This window comes from Hyla sarda, chromosome 6, assembly GCF_029499605.1.
Source record: "Hyla sarda isolate aHylSar1 chromosome 6, aHylSar1.hap1, whole genome shotgun sequence".
NCBI lineage: Eukaryota > Metazoa > Chordata > Amphibia > Anura > Hylidae > Hyla > Hyla sarda.
The window spans coordinates 258,281,483-258,300,219 of NC_079194.1; the positions used below are offsets into that span (position 1 = coordinate 258,281,483).

At 47.4% G+C, this 18,737-nt stretch overlaps 1 protein-coding gene across 2 annotated transcripts in view; it reads right to left on the reverse strand.

Annotated features, from left to right (window-relative positions):
- Nucleotides 1-11,043: 11,043 nt before the first annotated feature.
- Nucleotides 11,044-18,737, reverse strand: part of CDCA5 (cell division cycle associated 5) — a 34,580-nt gene continuing 26,886 nt past the window's right edge. For both annotated transcript variants that reach the window (XM_056528486.1, XM_056528485.1), the window contains one exon: nt 11,044-12,386. In XM_056528486.1, coding sequence (XP_056384461.1) covers nt 12,306-12,386 — 81 coding nt within the window. In that variant the 3' untranslated portion in view covers nt 11,044-12,305. The remainder of the gene's footprint in view (nt 12,387-18,737) is intronic.

The following is an 18,737-nucleotide window of genomic DNA, read 5'->3' on the forward strand; positions in this document are numbered from 1 at the left end:
CATTGATAGGAAGCCTGGCTTCCCGAGGTGACCACCGGCCCTGGACCGTCTGGTCAAGAACACCCCCCCAACCGAGGAGACTCGAATCCGTCGCAAGAACCAGCCAGTTCAATGGGAGAAACGAGCAGCCGCTCTGAAGGAGGGGAGAGTGGAGCCACCAAAGAGACGAGGTGAGCCGAGGTGGGCAGACGGATCCGATGATCCAAGGACAGGGGGGATCCGTCCCACAGAGACAGAATAGCCCACTGAAGCGGACGGCAACGGAACTGTGCAAACGGAACCGCCGTTATGGACGCCACCATTCTGCCAAGCACTGCCATGCATGCACGAATGGACACTGGAAGCGGGCGTCTCAAGTGACGAACACCTGAGAGCAGAGCACTCCGCTTGTCCGGAGGAAGATTCGGGCGCTCTTGGTATCGAACCGGAGGCCCAGAAAGACCAGAGACCAGGATGGAGAAAGGTTGGATTTCTCCTCGTTGATCAGCCACCCGAAGCTGGTTAGGGTCAGCAGGGTGATGTGGAGACTCTCGTCGTTCTGGATTCGGGACGGAGCCTTGATAAGTAGGTCGTCCAAGTAAGGAAGGACAGACACCCCCCGGGACCTGAAAATGGCCATGACAGCCGCCAGGACCTTGGTAAAAACCCGGGGGGCTGTGGCCAGGCCGAAGGGCAGAGCCACAAACTGAAAGTGACCCTGCGGAACGGCAAAGCGTAGAAAACGTTGATGAGGAGGAAAAATCGGGATGTGAAGATACGCATCCTGAATGTCCACTGAAGACAGGAATTCGCCCTGATCCATAGATGCCACAATCGACCGTAGTGACTCCATACGGAAGTGGCGAAGGCTGGTTGAGGAGTTTCAGGTCCAAAATCGGACGGACTGAATCCTCCTTTTTGGGCACAACGAAGAGGTTTGAATAGAAACCCCTGAAACGGTCCTGAGGTGGAACGGGCACAATAACCCCCTGTTGCAGCAGAGTGCGAATGCAGAATGAAAACCTGTGGCCAGAGTAGGTGAACGAGGAGGCCGGGATCGAAAAAAATCGATCCCGAGGAAAAGAAGCGAACTCGATTCGGTAACCGTCGGTGATGACGTCCCGAACCCAAGAGTCCTGGACTTGTGCCAACCAGACGTTCCGAAAAAAGAAGTAAGCGACCGCCCACCCCAGACAGAGTCCCAGGTGGGGGCGCCCCTTCAGGTCGAGGCAGGTTTGCGGGTTCCCGATTTAGCAGGAAATCGGTTGGAGCGATTATCCTGCTTCCAGGAGGAGCAAAGGGGCTCGATTTTTCCTGGCGCCCCTGACCCAAGGGGCGAAAGGACCGAAAGGAGGTTGACTTACGAAGACCCCCACGAGCCGCAGTGCGGCGAGCCTTGTTCTGTGGAAGCAAAGAACTTTTACCTCCTGTAGCCTCAGAGATTATGTCGTCTAGTCGTTTCCCAAAAAGGCGACCGCCAGTAAAGGCCATTGCCATCAGAGATTTTTTAGAAGCCGAATCGGCGTTCCAAGCTTTGAGCCACATAGAGCGACGAATGGCGACCAGGTTGCCAGATGCAACAGCCGCACAGCGAGCAGACTCCAACGAAACCTGGCATAAATATTCGCCTGCGTCTGACACCTGACGAGCAATCTCAGCCAGATCAGCCGGGGGGGCCCCAGACAACAGACCTTGATGAAGCTGAGAAGCCCACACCGCCAAGGCCTTCGCAACCTAGGTGGAAGAGAAGGCTGGAAGCAGGGAGGATCCCACCGCTTCAAAAGCATATTTGGCCAAATTCTCGACCCGCTTGTCCGCGGGATCCTTAAAGGAAGCTGCATCTGCCAACGGTGGATTTTAATAAACGGGAGACTGGGGGATCCACAGATGGTAAAACAGTCCACTTAGAAATAAGGTCCTGAGGGAATGGACACAAAGTCTTTAACCTTTTAGTGCCTTGGAAGTGCTTCTCTGGAAGCTTCCAGGCGGTCTCCAGAAGCACATCAAACTCCTTATGAGGATGGAAAAACTTAGGAGAACGAGGAGTACGGGCAAAGGAAACCTCAGGAACAGGGTCCGAAGGTCCTGTAGATGGAAAGTGTCCCTGACTGCAGACACCAGGCCGTCCACCAAGTCAGATATGGAGGACAGCTCTTCAGAATCCGAATGAGGTTCTGAGTCTGCCAATTCACCCGGAGATCGGGAACGGTTAGTGGAGGCTCCCGATCTAGGTGATCGGGATCTAGAATGGCGGTTCGGGGAATGACCCCTAGGAGAGCGGTCGCGTGACCGGGAGCGCTGCCTAGGAGCAGGGGATCTGGAGCGCGAGTGGCGCCTGTTTTCAGGAGAGGAGTCAGGATAAAAAATCCATGGACGTCTGTGGGATCGTCGACGGTCCGAAGACGCCGAATTTGCTTCCCGTAGTGAAGACTGCCTTAAGGCTGTAGCCACCTCCTTGGAAACCTGCGTCAAGTCTGAGATAGTCTGGGAGAGGGATGACACCCAAACCGGGGTCGGTTCAGGGGCCACAGACACTGAAGGAGCATCTTGGGCAGGGGTAGTAGGGCGAGAGGAAGAGCAGGCAGAACAAGTGGGTACAGCCGAACCCCCCGAAAATTTAACCCTACACTCTGTACAAGCATAGTACGTGACCAAGGCAGGGGCCGCCTGTCTGAGGGAAGGTTCAATGCTGGGGGTAGACATTGCCAAGCACAGCCAATTAGTGACAGAAGAACTGGAATTAGCTCACCCAGGTTCCTGGCTGACAGAAGAACTGGAATTAGCTCATCCAGGTTCCTGGCTGACGTCCCCACCTTCGGAATACAGGACGTCCGGCTGGAAAACAGATATGGAAGACCCACAGGAGCAGCGTGCAGCAGCATCTGAGAAGAACAGCCTTGGAACAGGAGTGAATAGTGGAGGCTTCTGTCACGTGACATGAGGGAGGAGCTACTGTGCGCACGCTAGCACGGGAGAGGCTGAGACAACCTGAACCTGATAGGCTAAACCAGTCCTCCCCGTGCAGGTGCGAAGATTTGGCGCTCAGAGAGCGTAGGAAGGGGCGGAGCTACACTCGGCCGGGACCAGGCCGAAGCCGTGGCCTCAAGTATTGGTCTGGTTCCCGGCCGAACAGCCCTAGAGTGAATTCGGCAGCCGTCTCCTCTGTGGGGATGGCTGCTGGGGAAAAGCAGATGACCGCCTGTGGGGCGGAGCCACACTCGGCCGGGACAAGGCCAAATTGCTGTCAAAGCAGCGGCCTGGCTCCAGGTCACACCATGCTGCCCTGACAAGAAGCCTGCAGCCGTCTCCCAGTGGGGATGGCTGCCGGAACCAGCGGAGACCACTCGGGACCAGGCCGAAGCCGCGGGCTAAATTAGCGGCCTGGTTCCCGGCCGAACACGCCGTCCCAACACTGAAGGGCCGGCAGCCGCCTCCACTGCGGGAACGGCTGCCGGATAGCTAGACTGGATGCCGCAATGCCGTCCGGTGGGGCCGGCAGCTGCCTCACCATGTGTGAGGAGCTGCAGCCCACAGTCATACAGTGAACAGCACAGTGCCCCAAGTAAAGGTTTCCCCAATGCCCTTACCCCACAACCATAAGGGGTCCCCCCCCAAATAAAGACATGTCCCCCCCTTGAGGAGCCCTAGAGATGGAGAGGTTAAGGGGTGTAGGGAACTTACCTGAACATGGAGATATACTTACCTCCTGAGAAGGTCTGTCCCCAGCAGTATTCGCCAGACTAAGCCTGCTGCATCATGCCAGGCTTCTTTAAGCCGGGCAAGCAGAGGTAATAGGTGACCCGGACCCAAAGTACAACCTGGTGCTGGCCGGTGGCGAGGAAGGGTTAACGGACCATACACTATGGAACCGTGCCCTTCAGTCGCATGTGGGGAAACAGGTAGCACCATGCTCCTGTCGCCCCTACCTAGAAAAATAAAAAAAGAAGAAAAAGTCTAAACATTAACACAAAAAAAAATAAAAGACCAGGCCTGGAGCTAAAACTGAGTGTCTCTAAGGCAGGAGGTGGGGTATACCCTGCTGGGAGGGGCCTCCACGTGCCCGTATGACCTCCCTACAATGCCTGGGCATGCTCCTGATGAGGTGTCCAACTCCTAGATAGTCTGTGGTGCAATGTGGCATTGGTGGATGGAGCGAGACATGATGTCTCAGATGAGCTCAATCTGATTCAGGTCTGGGGAACAGGTGGGCCAGTCCATAGCACCAATGCCCTCCTCTTGCAGGAACTGCTGACATACTCCAGTATGTGCTCAGTATGAACCTGCTTTCATCTATGAAGAGCACAGGGCACCAGTGGCGAATTTGCCGATCTTGGTGTTCTCTGGCAAATGCCAAACGTCCTGCATGGTGTTGGGCTGTAAGCACATTCCCCACCTATGGACGTCGGGCCCTCATACAGTCTGTTTCAAACCGTTTGAGTGGACACATGCACATTTGTGGCCTGCTGGAGGTCATTTTGCAGGGCTCTGGCAGTGCTCCTCCTTGCACAAAGGCGGAGGTAACGGTCCTGCTCTTGGGTTGTTGCCCTCCTACGGCCTCCTGCACATCTCCTGATGTACTGGCCTGTCTCCTGGTAGCGCCTCCATGCTCCGGACACTACCCCGACAAACACAGCAAACCTTCTTGCCACAGCTCGCATTGCTGTGCAATCCTGGATGAGCTGCACTACCTGAGCCACTTGTGTGGGTTGTAGACTCCGTCTCATGCTCCCACTAGAGTGAAAGCACCGCTAGCATTCAAAAGTGACCAAAACAACAGCCAGGAAGCATAGGAACCGAGAAGTGGTCTGTGGTCACTACCTGCAGAACCACTACTTTATTGGGGGGGGGGGGGGGGTCTTGCTAATTGCCTATAATTTCCATCTGTTGTCTGTTCCATTTGCGCAACAGCATGTGAAATTGATTGTCAATCAGTGTTGCTTCCTGAGTGGACAGTGTGATTTCACAGAAGTGTCATTGACTTGGAGTTACATTGTGTTGTTTAAAGGAGAAGTCTCACAGTAAACAATTGTTCAGCTTTTAGTGCAGAAGGTAAAGTTATACAGGTTTGTAAATCACTTCCATTACCAGTGCTGCTTAGAAACCAGCTTTATCTGCATTCTTCTGTCTGACAGGAAATTCAGCTGTTCCAGGTTTTCATGACTTTCGACCCCCTATTCAGGCTGTTATCAGCAGCATTCAGGGGCCGTGACGTGACAATTACCCAGAAAACCCCTGTGCTGCAGAGAACTGCCTGAGCTCGGGCTTAGCCCCTCCCATCTGATGAATATTCACACTGTCCTCCCTCTGTTCTGCAGTGATTGGCTGAGCAGCACTGCCTATATGCCGGCTGATTCAGATCATAGTTCTCTCCCCTCTCCTTGCTAATGTTTTTACACTGAGAACGGAGGAGAGGGGGGAGGGGAGGGAGCTGTCACACTGAGCACTGGGGAGAGAGGAGTGCAGGGCAGAGGAGGGGGGAGGTGATTGTGCCACTGTAAAGCTATTTCATTGAGAGGAGGAGGGGGAGGGAGTGATTTTACAGTGTAAAACTGCAGCTTCAACTCCAGGGTCCCTCTCTCTGAGTACTGAGATTACATTGTGTTTCCTCGTGGCCACCCTGCTGTATAGGGCTATGATTGGAGCTCAGTGTTATGTGGGAGTGACTAACATAAGTTAGGGGTGGTAACAATCTCTCTGCTCAGGCAGCTGAGAGCAGGAAATGTGAGCAGTGCATGCAGGGAAATGTAGTCTTTGAGATCACAGGCATAGCCACCATAACCAGGAAGTAACTGGAATTTATGAGCTGAATAGCCGGTGAATGGGGGGCGGAAAAAAAATCACAAACATGTCAGAGAGGTGGTAGGTGAATATACTATGGAATGGCTAGGTATTTTTTTTTTCTTTGCTGCATGGGATATCTCCTTTAAGTGTTTTTGAGTAGTGTGTGTGTATATATATGGCAGGAGAGAAGGATGGTGAAGCTCTGGATGTGAATATACTGGGATGGGGAGTGATGGTGAAGCTCTGGATGTATATATATATATATATATATATATATACATACACACACACACAAGCGCTACCTATGGGTTGGGGGAGATGGTAAGAAAGCTGCCGATTCTTATATATATGGTTCCCTTATTGCCATATATTAAGGGGTATAAACATAGAAATATAACTAATAATCAGCGCTTTAAAGGAGGATAATAAAACCTGTATAAAAAAAACTGTATACAAAGCTGTATAAAAAAGGAGTATGAAATAAATACCATATACCAACAATATTGTAGAATACCTGTTTTATTGACAGGATAAAAGGTAGGTGAAAGATAATGGCAGTAGGACAGCAATAAGGTGCAATGTGCTGAAAAAGAGGGAAAAAATGCATATATTATAAATAGATGGTGACGATAATATATACGTGTATGCTGGTATACAGCTTAAAAAATGATAATGATACCTTGGTTTGGTAGGGGAGGAAAGTCCAAGGTGAGTATTTAGGTAAATGCCACAGCAAGAAATGTAAAAATTTACCTCGGTCTTCTTTTTGGAGTAGTCGTCCTGAAGAATGATATATCCCGGAACTCACCAGAACTCCACGGGAAAGACAACGGTAGAGACGCCACCGGCCGGGGCTGTCTCCCGTTCCCTCCCGATACGTTTGGAATCGTACCCTGCTCACCGCACGGAATACGGCACCCTGTGTTACAGACACTGCCCGGCAATCGGGCGTTCTTTTTGACGACTACGACAAAAAGAAGACCGAGGTACATTTTTACATTTCTTGCTGTGGCATTTACCTAAACCAATGCCCCCTAACAGGTGATGAACAGGAATATCCTACAACATATTTAAATAACGCTCTATATATTTTTCTGTACGCAGCATCCTTGCATTTTGTCCTCATCTGCAGAGCATTGCAATGCACCCTATGAGCGTCTAAAATATACCAAAAATCTACTGTCATATACTCACCTTGGACTTTCCTCCCCTACCAAACCAAGGTATCATTATAATTTTTTCAGCTATATACCAGCATACACGTATATATTATCGTCACGATCTATTTATAATATATAAATTTTTTCCCCGCTTTTTCAGCACATTGCACCTTATTGCCATTGCACTGCTGTAGATTGTGATTTGCCATAGATTGTGATGGAGTGACTCAGCAGTTTTCCCTGCTCGAGCGAACCGCCTCCGTTACAATCTATAGGCTGACACTCGCACACCACCCCCCAACCATTGGTTACTGCAGTGGCTGGGTGTGTGTGCGAGTGTTACGTGACATATTTAATCATCAGGCATCGCAGCTCACGGCAGTCTCACAGGGAGAGGATCTCTCCCTGTGATAGCCCGAAGCTGCACGGAGCTCTCATGGCCTTTGTGGCCCGATTCCGAGAGCGGTATCGGGCCACAGAAGCTAATACTTTTATTGTTTTATTGTCACCCGCCAGCGCACTCGTTCGCCACCGCTATCAGGATCCCTCTGCCCGATAGCGGTGTTATCAGCTGCGCGCTCGTTCGCCACCACTATCGGGATCCCTATGCCCGATAGCGGCGTTATCAGCTTGTCACCCGCCAGCGCGATCGCTCGACAGCGCTATCGGGATCCTTATGCCCGATAGAGCTGACAACCGCTTGCCTCCCCGCCCGCTGCTCTGCTCCCCGTCCCCTGTTAACTCTCAGGGAACGGGGAACAGAAAGTAGAGCAGCGGGAGCAGCTAAAGTAGTACTGCGCATGCGCAGCACTACGCAAATAGCGTGGGTAGGTAGCGTAGCCGTAGATTAGTGTAGGTTGTAATTTAGCATAGTTTAGTATTAAAAGTGAAAGGGGGTTAGGCACCATAACTCCCAGCATGGGAGTTGTAGTTTAGGACAACTCCTCCCAGCATGCCCATACAGCTAAAGGCTGCCAGGGCATGCTGGGAGTTGTAGTTTAGATAGCAAAAGGACTACAACTCCCAGCATGCCCAGACAGCTGAAGGCTGCGTGATGATGCTGGGAGTTGTAGTGCAGTGAAGGCAACACAACTCCCAGCATCACCACGCAGCTTTCAGCTGTCAGGGCATGCTGGGAGTTGTGGTGCCTTCACTGCACTACAACTCCCAGCATCACCACGCAGCCTTACATAGTTAGTTTGGTTGAAAAAAGACAAACGTTCCATCAAGTCCAACCAGCCTTCAGCTGTCTGGGCATGCTGGGAGTTGTGGTCCCATCAGTTAAACTACAACTCCCAGCATGCCCGGGCAGCCTTCAGCTGTCTGGGCGGGCATGCTGGGAGTTGTGGTGCCTTCACTGCACTACAACTCACAGCATCACCATGCAGCCTTCAGCTGTCTGGGCATGCTGGGAGTTGTGGTCCCATCAGCTAAACTACAACTCCCAGCATGCCTGGGCAGCCTTTAGCTGTCTGGGAATGCTGGGAGTTGTAGTCCTTTTGCTGTCTAATCTAAGCAAAACTACAACTCACAGCATGCCCTGGCAGCCTTCAGCTGTCTGGGCATGCTGGGATTTGTGGTCCCATCACTGCACTACAACTCGCAGCATGCCCGGGCAGCCTTCAGCTGTCTGGGCATGCTGGGAGTTGTGGTCCCTTTGCTGTCTAATCTAAGCTAAACTACAACTCCCAGCATACCCTGGCAGCCTTTAGCTGTATGGACATGCTGGGAGTTGTTGTCCTAAACTACAACTCCCATGCTGGGAGTTGTGGTGCCTAACCCCCTTTCACTTTTAATACTAAACTATGCTAAATTACAACCTACACTAATCTACGGCTACGCTACCTACCCACGCTATTTGCGTAGTGCTGCGCATGCGCAGTACAACTTTAGCTGCGCCCACTGCTCTACTTTCTGTTCCCCATTCCCTGAGAGTTAACAGGGGACGGGGAGCAGAGCAGCGGGCGGGGAGGCAAGAGGTTGTCAGCACTATCGGGCATAGGGATCCCGATAGTGGTGGCGAACAAGCGCGCTGGCAGGTGACAATAAAACAGTAAAAGTATTCGCTTCTGTGGCCCGATACCGCTCACGGAATCGGGCCACAAAGCCATGAGAGCTCCGTGCAGCTTTGGGCTATCACACGGAGAGATCCTCTCCCTGTGATAGCCCAAGTGAGACTGCCGTGAGCTGCGATGCCTGATGATTAAATATGTCACGTGACACTCGCACCCCCCCCCAGTAACCAATGGTTGGGGAGTCGTGTGCTAGTGTCAGCCTATAGATTGTAATGGAGGCGGAGTGCTCGAGCAGGGAAAACTGCTGAGTCACTCCATCACAATCTATGGCAAATCACAATGTACGGCAGTGCACCGTCCTACTGCCATTATCTTGCACCTACCTTTTATCCTGTCAATAAAACAGGTATTCTACAATATTGTTGGTATATGGTATTTATTTCATACTCCTTTTTTATACAGCTTTGTATAGTTTTTTATACGGGTTTTATTATCCTCCTTTAAAGCGCTGATTATTAGTTATATTTCTATAAATATATATATATTCTCTTGTTGCTGTATAAATATATATATAGCAGGAGAGAATGATGGTGAAGCTCTAGATGTGATTGTACAGTAGGAAAGGAGGATGGTGAAAGGGAAACTTACAGGGTCACCAGAATGAAACTAAATATACAGGTAGATCGTGCAGGTGACCCTATTTCTAATGCTTCTTACTCATCTTGCTGCTAATATGGTAATTTACTCTTAAGTGCAAAAAAGATGGGCGGCTGCTGTATGTGCAATGTTTCCCCCCCCCCCCCTCTCCAGCAATAATTTAATCTCCTCCATAAATATTCATCCCCTCTTTCTCAGCATGTCAATGAATGGAGCAGAGTTATTGGCCAAAGTGGGTGGAGTTATTGTCCAAAAAGTCTAAAGGGTATGTTCAGACGGCGGAATGTCAGTCCGGAAACATTTCTTACAAAAACAGCACCACGCCTATCCTCACATTGGGTGTGGTATTACAATTTTGCTCCATTCACTTTAATGGAATTGAGCTCCAATATCACCCACAAGCTGTTTTTGTAATCCTGGATAACCCTTTTAAAGTCTGTGGATATTTGGCTTCGGGAGAATCCGGCTCACGGCGCTGATCGACCAGACAGGTAGGTTGACTAAAAGAGGATTTATTGACCAAAATGCAACGCATTTCGCTACACATGCACAGCACGTTTTGCACACACGCATTGCATTTTGGTCAATAAATCCTCTTTTAGTCAACCTACATGTCTGGTCGATCAGCGCTGTGAGCCGGATTCTCCCGAAGCCAAATATCCATTGCCGTACATGTTCCGGAGGGCAGCCGACAACCTATTTCATACACCTTTTCCATTGTTGTGTATGTGACTACACAGCCACCCAGGGGGAGCAGTTAATTTATATGCCAATCTCACTCTTTGGGTTTAAAACAATATTATTCTATGGAGCGCATACTTCCTTTTCTATAAAGTCTGTGACACCCACAAACCCAAATAGCCCACCAGGTGGCTCCCTCGTCTGCAATCAGGAGTCCACAGCCTATTAGTTTTAGTCCCTTTATAGTAACTAGGACTGACCACAGAAAGTGGAAGCTGGGGTGTAGTTAGTGCTATGTACAGGAGAGAGAGCCTGGTTTATGTACATAGAATCCGTGAGACCATCTCCATTAAAAGGTAAATCAAAGCTTCCTTCTAATCTCTGACTACCCATAATGTTCTGGACAGCTGCCCTTTCTACTTAATGTACACAGTGCTGTCTCCTGATTGTAATCTCCTTTCTCCTCCTCCCTTTAGTTTTATCATCTGCAGTTCAGTGTTTAGGGTAACTATTTCTGTGGTGCTGTTTCATTTCTGCTTATAGCTGTATTCCATGGACGAGATGATTAATAATAAAAATAAGATTTCATTGCATAAGATATCCACTTCTTTGGTGTGCTGCTGTTTCCTTCATTTCTGCTTATAGCTGTATTCCATGGAGGGGGCTCAATAATAGTAAGAGCATTAAAACTGCATTGTCACCACTCTGAAGGGTTAATCTATCAACACCATGCAGATATTTAGTAATCATTTAAAACAACAGGTAACCGCAGATGTTTTTAATTTTTCTTTTCAGTGTCATGTTCTCTGCATCTAACTATAAACGGTCACAATTTCGAAACGTTTGTATGTATATTGTTTGTATGTGAAATATATGGCTTTATTTTTACTTTCATAAACAAAGATTTGTATTTCACTTACATTGCCCAGTTTTCACCATAGTAAATCTGGTATACTTTAATGATTGAATTATTACAGAAGTCTTGATTGGTGAGGGTCCACCCCCTCCACTGATTGCTAGAATTAAGGGGCAGAAGCTCTCAGCTAAGCACTGTGCCCATTGGCAGGTGGTGGTGGTGGCATACAGGCTCTGCGAAGTTTAGGAGTCCTAATGCTGCTCTGCCCTTATCTCCAAGGAGAGCCAACCAAGGCTGATCACAGGTGACAGGGCCCCTTCTGCCTCTTAATTTCCACAATCATTGAGTCTCAGCACCTGAACCCCTGACAAAACAAACACCAGAAGTTGTGAAACTACAGGTACATTTCATAAAAGTAAACAAAGTCAAATGAGGGAATTAAAGAAAAACTGTCTGCCAGTTCACCCACACAAAAACCCAAGATACTGGGTGATCGTGTGGGTGAACTGGAGTGCACCGAGGGGTTGCTTACTTTAGTGTGTCAACGGCCGCTGAGTTCTCCCCCGAGAAAGTTCTGTTTGTCCTCGCTGTAGTAGCGCGGTCCCCCGGCATCCATATTTCTTTGGGTCCCTCAGGTCATCAATTTCCTCAGGTCATCAATATTGTTGAGGGTCAAGACTGCACTAATGGAATATTGATTGATCCTGAGGATAGGTTGTCAATTAATTTTGTATGAAAGACCCCTTTAAATTATTAGTAGCAGGTTGAAACTTATAGTTAGCAGGGATAGGATGACTACTTCCTTTCGCACAATTGATATTATAAATGTGTTTCCACATAGAATAAACATAGCTCTGCTTCTTCTGTACATAGAACTTCTGAAAAATCCATTCCCACCTACTACATGGTATTACAAATATGTAGAACCAGTGGTCGCTTGGATTTACAGGTAATATCTTGTCAGCATGGTCCTAAAAATATCCAAAATCTTAGAGCTGTGACTGAGCACAGATGGATAGAAATAAGAAACACTACATAATCTGACTAGTAAAAGAACCAGTCACCATAAAATGGAAAATGAACACACACACGTATAATAAACAGACAAAACATAACAACTAGATTTAAAAATAACAGGTTCTATATACAAGTAAAGTCCAGTGTGGCCCAGTTCTCTCATTCAACCAGCAGGTCAAATCTCTCTGCTTCATCAAATTCTGCATTCATGGCTGCCGCCCACTCATCCAAAGCCGAAACCTGAGAACAATGGGGAATATAAAATATCACATCAGTAATATACAAGGACAAGAGCCGGCTACATATACCAATGATTAGAGTGAGTGTGTGAGTGTGTGAGTGTGTGTGTGGTAGCTTTTGATCAAATGGTCAATACAATTATAGCAATACCAAAGTAAACAGTCTTTGCTATAATTATTTTATTTTTTTATTATTGTTTAATCACCATATTCTTAGAACTTATTTCTCTACTGACAAAGCTTTGTGAGGACTTTGTTTTTGGTACCAGGTAAAGGTGACTTTCTGATCACATTTTGGCACCTCACAAAAAGAAAAATATGGCTTACTTACCGGTAATCTGTTATTCGAGAACCCATGACAGCACCCCTGGAGAGGACCTCCCACCGTGGGACAGGAAACCTGGATATAAATTTGAACCTCCTTCCTCTCCACCCTCAGTTCAATTATAAAGTACTCCTACGGAGCAAGAGGTAGAACAACATGCACAGAGAAACTGTACCGTATTTTTCGCCGTATAAGACGCACTTTTTCTTCCCCAAAACTGGGGGGAAAAAAGTCGGTGCGTCTTATACGGCAAATACACCCCTATCGCCGCGGTCCCTGCGGCCATCAACGGCCGGGACCCGCAGCTAATACAGGACATCACCGATCGCGGTGATGCCCTGTATTAACCCTTCAGACGTGGCGATCAAAGCTGACCGCCGCGTCTGAAGGGAAAGTGACACTAACCCGGCTGTTCAGTCGGGCTGAAATCGCTGCGGTCCTGAACAGCCCGACTGAATAGCCGGGTTAGTGCTTACAGGACACCGGGAGGGACCTTACCTGCCTCCTCGGTGTCTTCTCCGTTCAGGGATCCCCTGTATGCCGGCGCTCTCCTTCCTTGTCATCACGTCGTCGCGTACGTGCGTCGGCGTGCGTAACGACGTGATGGCGGCGACGGAGAGCAAGGATACCCGGCCGGCAGCAGAGACGTTCCGGGCGGTGACACGGCGACAGCGATGGAGCGACATCCAGGGCAGCGGTGACGGATCCAGAGCGGCGGGAACACATGAGTATTACCTCCTCCTGCAGTGGTCTTCAATCTGCGGACCTCCAGATGTTGCAAAACTACAACTCCCAGCATGCCCGGACAGCCAACGGCTGTCCGGGCATGCTGGGAGTTGTAGTTTTGCAACATCTGGAGGTCCGCAGATTGAAGACCACTATTGGGTTCAAAATCTTTATTTTTTTAGATTTTGCCCCTAAAAATTGGGTGCGTCTTATAGGACGAAAAATACGGTAATACAAAATGCATAAAAAAAGGGAGCGATATCCGAGGGGTGCTGTCATGGGGTTTCGAAAAACAGATTACGGGTAAGTAATCCATATTTACCCTTTCACCCATGACAGCACCCCTGGAGACTATAATAAAAATAAACTGGGGGGGGAGACAGCAGCCTGAAGAACCTTGCGACCGAAACTTAGATCGGCAACTGGTTCCAGGTGCAACCTGTAGTGCTTCAGAAAGGTATGGCTAGATGACCAGGTGGCTGCCCTACAAATTTGATCTATGGAAGCATCAGCTTTTTCCGAACAAGATGCCCTTGTGGAATGAGCTTTAAAGAAAGAAGGGGGGTCCTGACTTTTTGCCTCATAAGCCATATTAATAGCAAGTTTAATCCACCAACTAATAGTGGATCTAGAGACAGCTTTACCCCTATTAGGGCCAGAAAACTGTAAAAGATGGTTTTCAGATGTACGAAAACTTTTAGTAGAATCAATATAAGTGATTAAACACCTTCTTACATCTAGATTATGAAAGTTTTTCATTATTATCAGAAGGATTGTCACAGACTGAAGTCTTGATGTTGGTGAAAATCAGATACTACTTTAGACAAGAAGTGCGGTAATGTTCTCATTACAACCCTATCATCGAGAATTTTGGTTTAAGGGGTAAAGGCTGAAAGGGCATGTAATTCCCCCACCCTTCTTGCTGTGGTGATGGCCAAAAGAAAAGCTAATTTGATGGTTAAAACTTTAATGGAGACAGATTCTAGAGACTCAAATGGAGGGGTCGTGAGAGCCCATAGAGGAACTAAGGATTTAGTTGAAGGGCGGAGTCTGGAAGCCCCTACTTGAAATCTTTTAATAAGAGGCTGGTCCGCCAACATAGAATTTAGGAAGGAACTTAAGGGAAGATTTATCAAACACGGCCCAGAGGAAAAGTTGCCCAGTTGCCCATAGCAACCAATCAGCTCTCTTGTTTCATTTTTAACAAGGCCTCTGCAAAATGAAAGAAGCAATCTGATTGGTTGCTATGTGCAACTCAGCAACTTTTCCTCTGGACAGGTTTTGATAAATCTCCTCCTTAGAGCAGAGACTTGAACCTTGAGAGTATTGGGACTAAGGCCAAACTCTAGTCCTCTCTGTAGAAAACTGAGAACAACTTAAAAAGTACAAAATAAAAACATGTGGTATCGCTGCGTGCGGAAATGTCCGAATGATAAAACTATATATCTTTAATTAAACCGCACGGTCAATGGCGTGCGTGCAAAAAAAAAAATCTCTCTATTTTTGGTCATTTTCTATATCATGGAAAAAAATTTATTAAAAAAAAGTGGTCAAAAAGTCTGATCAATACATAAATAGTACCGCTAAAAACTTCAGATCACGGTGCAAAAAATGAGCCCTCATACCACCACATACGCGGAAAAAAAAAAAGTTATAGGGGTCAGAAGATGACAATTTTATCCCCTTAAGGACGCACGGTTTTTCCTTTTTTTTGCATTTACATTTTTTCCTCATCACCTTCTAAAAATCATAACGCTTTCAATTTTGCACATAAAATTCCATATGATTGCTTATTGCGCCACCAATTCTACTTTGCAGTGACAGTCATTTTACCAAAAAATCCACGGCGAAAAGGGAAAAAAATTCATTGTGCGACAAAATTGAAGAAAAAATTTCATTTTGTAACTTTTGGGGGCTTCCGTATCTACGCATTTTTCGGTAAAAATAACACCTTATCTTTATTCTGTAGGTCCATATGGTTAAAATGATACCCTACTTATATAGGTTGGATATTGTCGTACTTCTGGAAAAAATCATAACTACATGCAGGAAAATTTATATGTTAAAAATTCTCATCTTCTAACCCCTATAACTTTTTTTATTTTTCCGCGTATGGGCCGGTATGAGGGCTCATTTTTTGCGCCGTGATCTGAAGTTTTTATCGGTAACATTTTTTTTATTGATCGGACTTTTTGATCGCTTTTTCATTATATAAAAAGTGACCAAAAATACGCTTTTTTGGGACTTTGGAATATTTTTTGTGCGTACGCCATTGACCGTGCGATTTAATTAACAATATATTTTTATAGTTCGGACATTTCCACACACGGCGATACCACAGTTTATTTTTATTTATACTTTTCCTTTTATGGGAAAAGGAAAAGGGGGGGGGGGGGGGGCAAACTTTTATTAGGGAAGGGGTTAAATGACCTTTACCTTTTTTTTATAGCTTTGCATGGATCAGTGAGATAGGGGCTTGATTGCTCAAGCCTGTAGCTCAGGCTTGGAGCAATCAAACCCCGATCGGACGCCGCGGAGACAGGTAAGGGGACCTCCGCTAGCGTCCTAGCTGATCGGGACATCGCGATTTTATCGCGATGTCCCGATCAGCCCGACTGAGCTGCCGGGAAACATGTACTTTCACTTTCAGATGTGGCAGTCAACTTTGATCGCCGCGTCTGAAGGGTTTATAGCGTGCGGCACAACGATTGGTGCTGCGCGCTGTTAGCCCAGGGTCCCGGCTATGAATAGCAGCCGGGACCGATCCGGTGTGATGCGGGGTCACAGTACACTAAGAAAAGCGATGGGCACCGCTGAGATAATAACCGTAGGTGCAAAGAGGTTGCCTAAACGTGACACAATTGAAAAAAGAAGAAAAAGACTGGCAACCACAAAAAATGCACACCACCATATGTACAAATAAATATAAATATTACTTTATGAGAAATACCACAAAGGGAGAGAACATCTTAAAAACACTTAAAACCATGAAATATTGATGTACAGAGAGAAGGGATGTAACCCTACCTCAACCCCCTAGCTGACGCTAAATAGCGTATCGGTGGAGAACTGTCCACAAAATCAATACAGATAAACCCTACCAAGTCCACAAAGAATAAATGCAGTGTGACCCCGTTTTAAACACCGCGACCGTGCGTACAGGTACGCCCTACGTCCTTAAGATGTTAAACAGAAATTTTCCTGCATGTAATGATTTTTTTCCAGAAGTATGACAAAATCAAACCTATATAAGTAGGGTATCATTTTAATCGTATGCACCTACAGAAGAGAAGGTGTCATTTTTACCGAAAAATGTACTGTGTAGAAACTGAAGCCCCCAGAATTTACAAAATGGAATTTTTTCTTCAATTTTGTCGCACAATGATTTTTTTTCAGTTTTCTCCATAGATTTTTGGGTAAAATTACTGATGTCATTACAAAATAGAATTGGTGGTGCAAAAAAATAAGCCATCATATGGATTTTTAGCTGCAAAATTGAAAGGGTTATGATTTTTAAAAGGTAAGGAGGAAAAAACGAAACTGAGAACCTGCTGCTACTTCCCAGGTCTTCTTATTGAATAAATCAGCTTTTCTATCCATGGGGTCAGAGAGAGCCGAGATCCTCAAAAAGGTAGAGTTTTTATTTTTTTAAGAAATCTTCGCCACAGGCACATCAATAAGGGGGGCTCTATCCCAATTTTTTGTGACTTCTTCCTCAAAGGGATATTTTCTCTTTAGGTGTTTAGTTATGTAGGAGTTCTTGTCTGGCTGACTAAATTTCTTATCAATAAGGGCTTTAACTTTGTTATGGAGGCTGAAAGTGCGCCTGTCCTTAGGACCTAGATCCTCATAGAGTGCATCCTCAGCTGACAAGGGCTCTTTCCTTTCTTCCACATTCATGGTAATACAGATGGCCTTAATAAGTTGTTCCGGTTAATATATAGTACCCGAATCTTCTATTTCTTCATCAGAAGATAAGACTTCCCTTTCTCCTATATTGGACTCATGTGGAGGGGATCTGGATAATGGGGCAGGAAGAACGGCCACATCCTTTTCTTTTGAAAGACCCAAGTCCTGTAGAGAATTTTTAAGCTCATCCTTAATCTTTTTTTGATGGTTAGCACTAAAGAGGAGGATTCCTGGGCAACTAGAGAGTCTACACAGGATGGACAGATGGCTCTTTTATATATGAGGGATCTAGTGGAACTCTACATTGAGCACATTCTATATTATGAGTTTTAAATGACGCTTTCCTAGGGGACTCAGCTGAGCTTTTATCTGCCTACAACAAAGCACATGATAACCCCAATTAAATCAAACAAACAATGAAAACAAGGAAAGGTCTCATCCAAGGTAGCTGTAGTACCGGACTGGAGCTCTTGGATTTAGCATGTCCACCTTCTTTCCCAGGCTCAGGCATGCTGGAGAAGGTCTTCAGTTTGGGAGCAGAACCGGATTTCAGGCACCACTTCAAGATCCACTGCAGTATGGAAAACTTCACCCGTGCAGGAGCTGGCTGCTGCGGGCAGACGGATCTCCGGATGCGGGAGATGCAACAGATGCCCGGCTCCGGAATTCGAGTCTCTTAAATCTTCGCGTGCCGCGCATCCCCTGGAGTGATGCATCTCCCAGGGTTGCTGGGCTGGACGTCATCACTGTGCGCCGCACCTCCAGTCACATTCGCGCACAAACGGGAGCGCTGGCCAGCCGACCCCCAGACTCCACAGTGCCCCCCCTAAAGGGAACACTGCCGAACCCCGAGCCGGACACTGTCCGACCCCACAGAAGACATGCCGGCAGCTCCTGTGGAGACTTACGCCAACCGGAAAACCCCTCACAACCCAAGGCAATGGGGGCCCTGCAGCTCAACATATGGAAAGAGGTCAGAAAAATTTCCAGGCCTCCTATCCGTAGGAGAGGAAACCGGAACTGAGGGTGGAGAGGAAGGAGGTCCAAATTAATAACCAGGTTTCCTGTCCCACGGTGGGAGGTCCTCTCCAGGGGGGCTGTCATGGGTGACCGGGTAAAAAATAGTTCTTATTTGAGTATTGATAAATATGATATTTTAACCCCTTAACAACGTATATTTACGTCCTGCGCCGGCTCCCGCGATATGAAGCGGGATCGCGCCGCTATCCCGCATCATATCGCGTCGGTCCCGGCGCTAATCAACGGCCGGGACCCGCGGCTAATACCACACATCGCCGATCGCGGCGATGTGCGGTATTAACCCTTTAGAAGCGGCGGTCAAAGCTGACCGCCGCTTCTAAAGTGAAACTGACCCGGCTGCTCAGTCGGGAT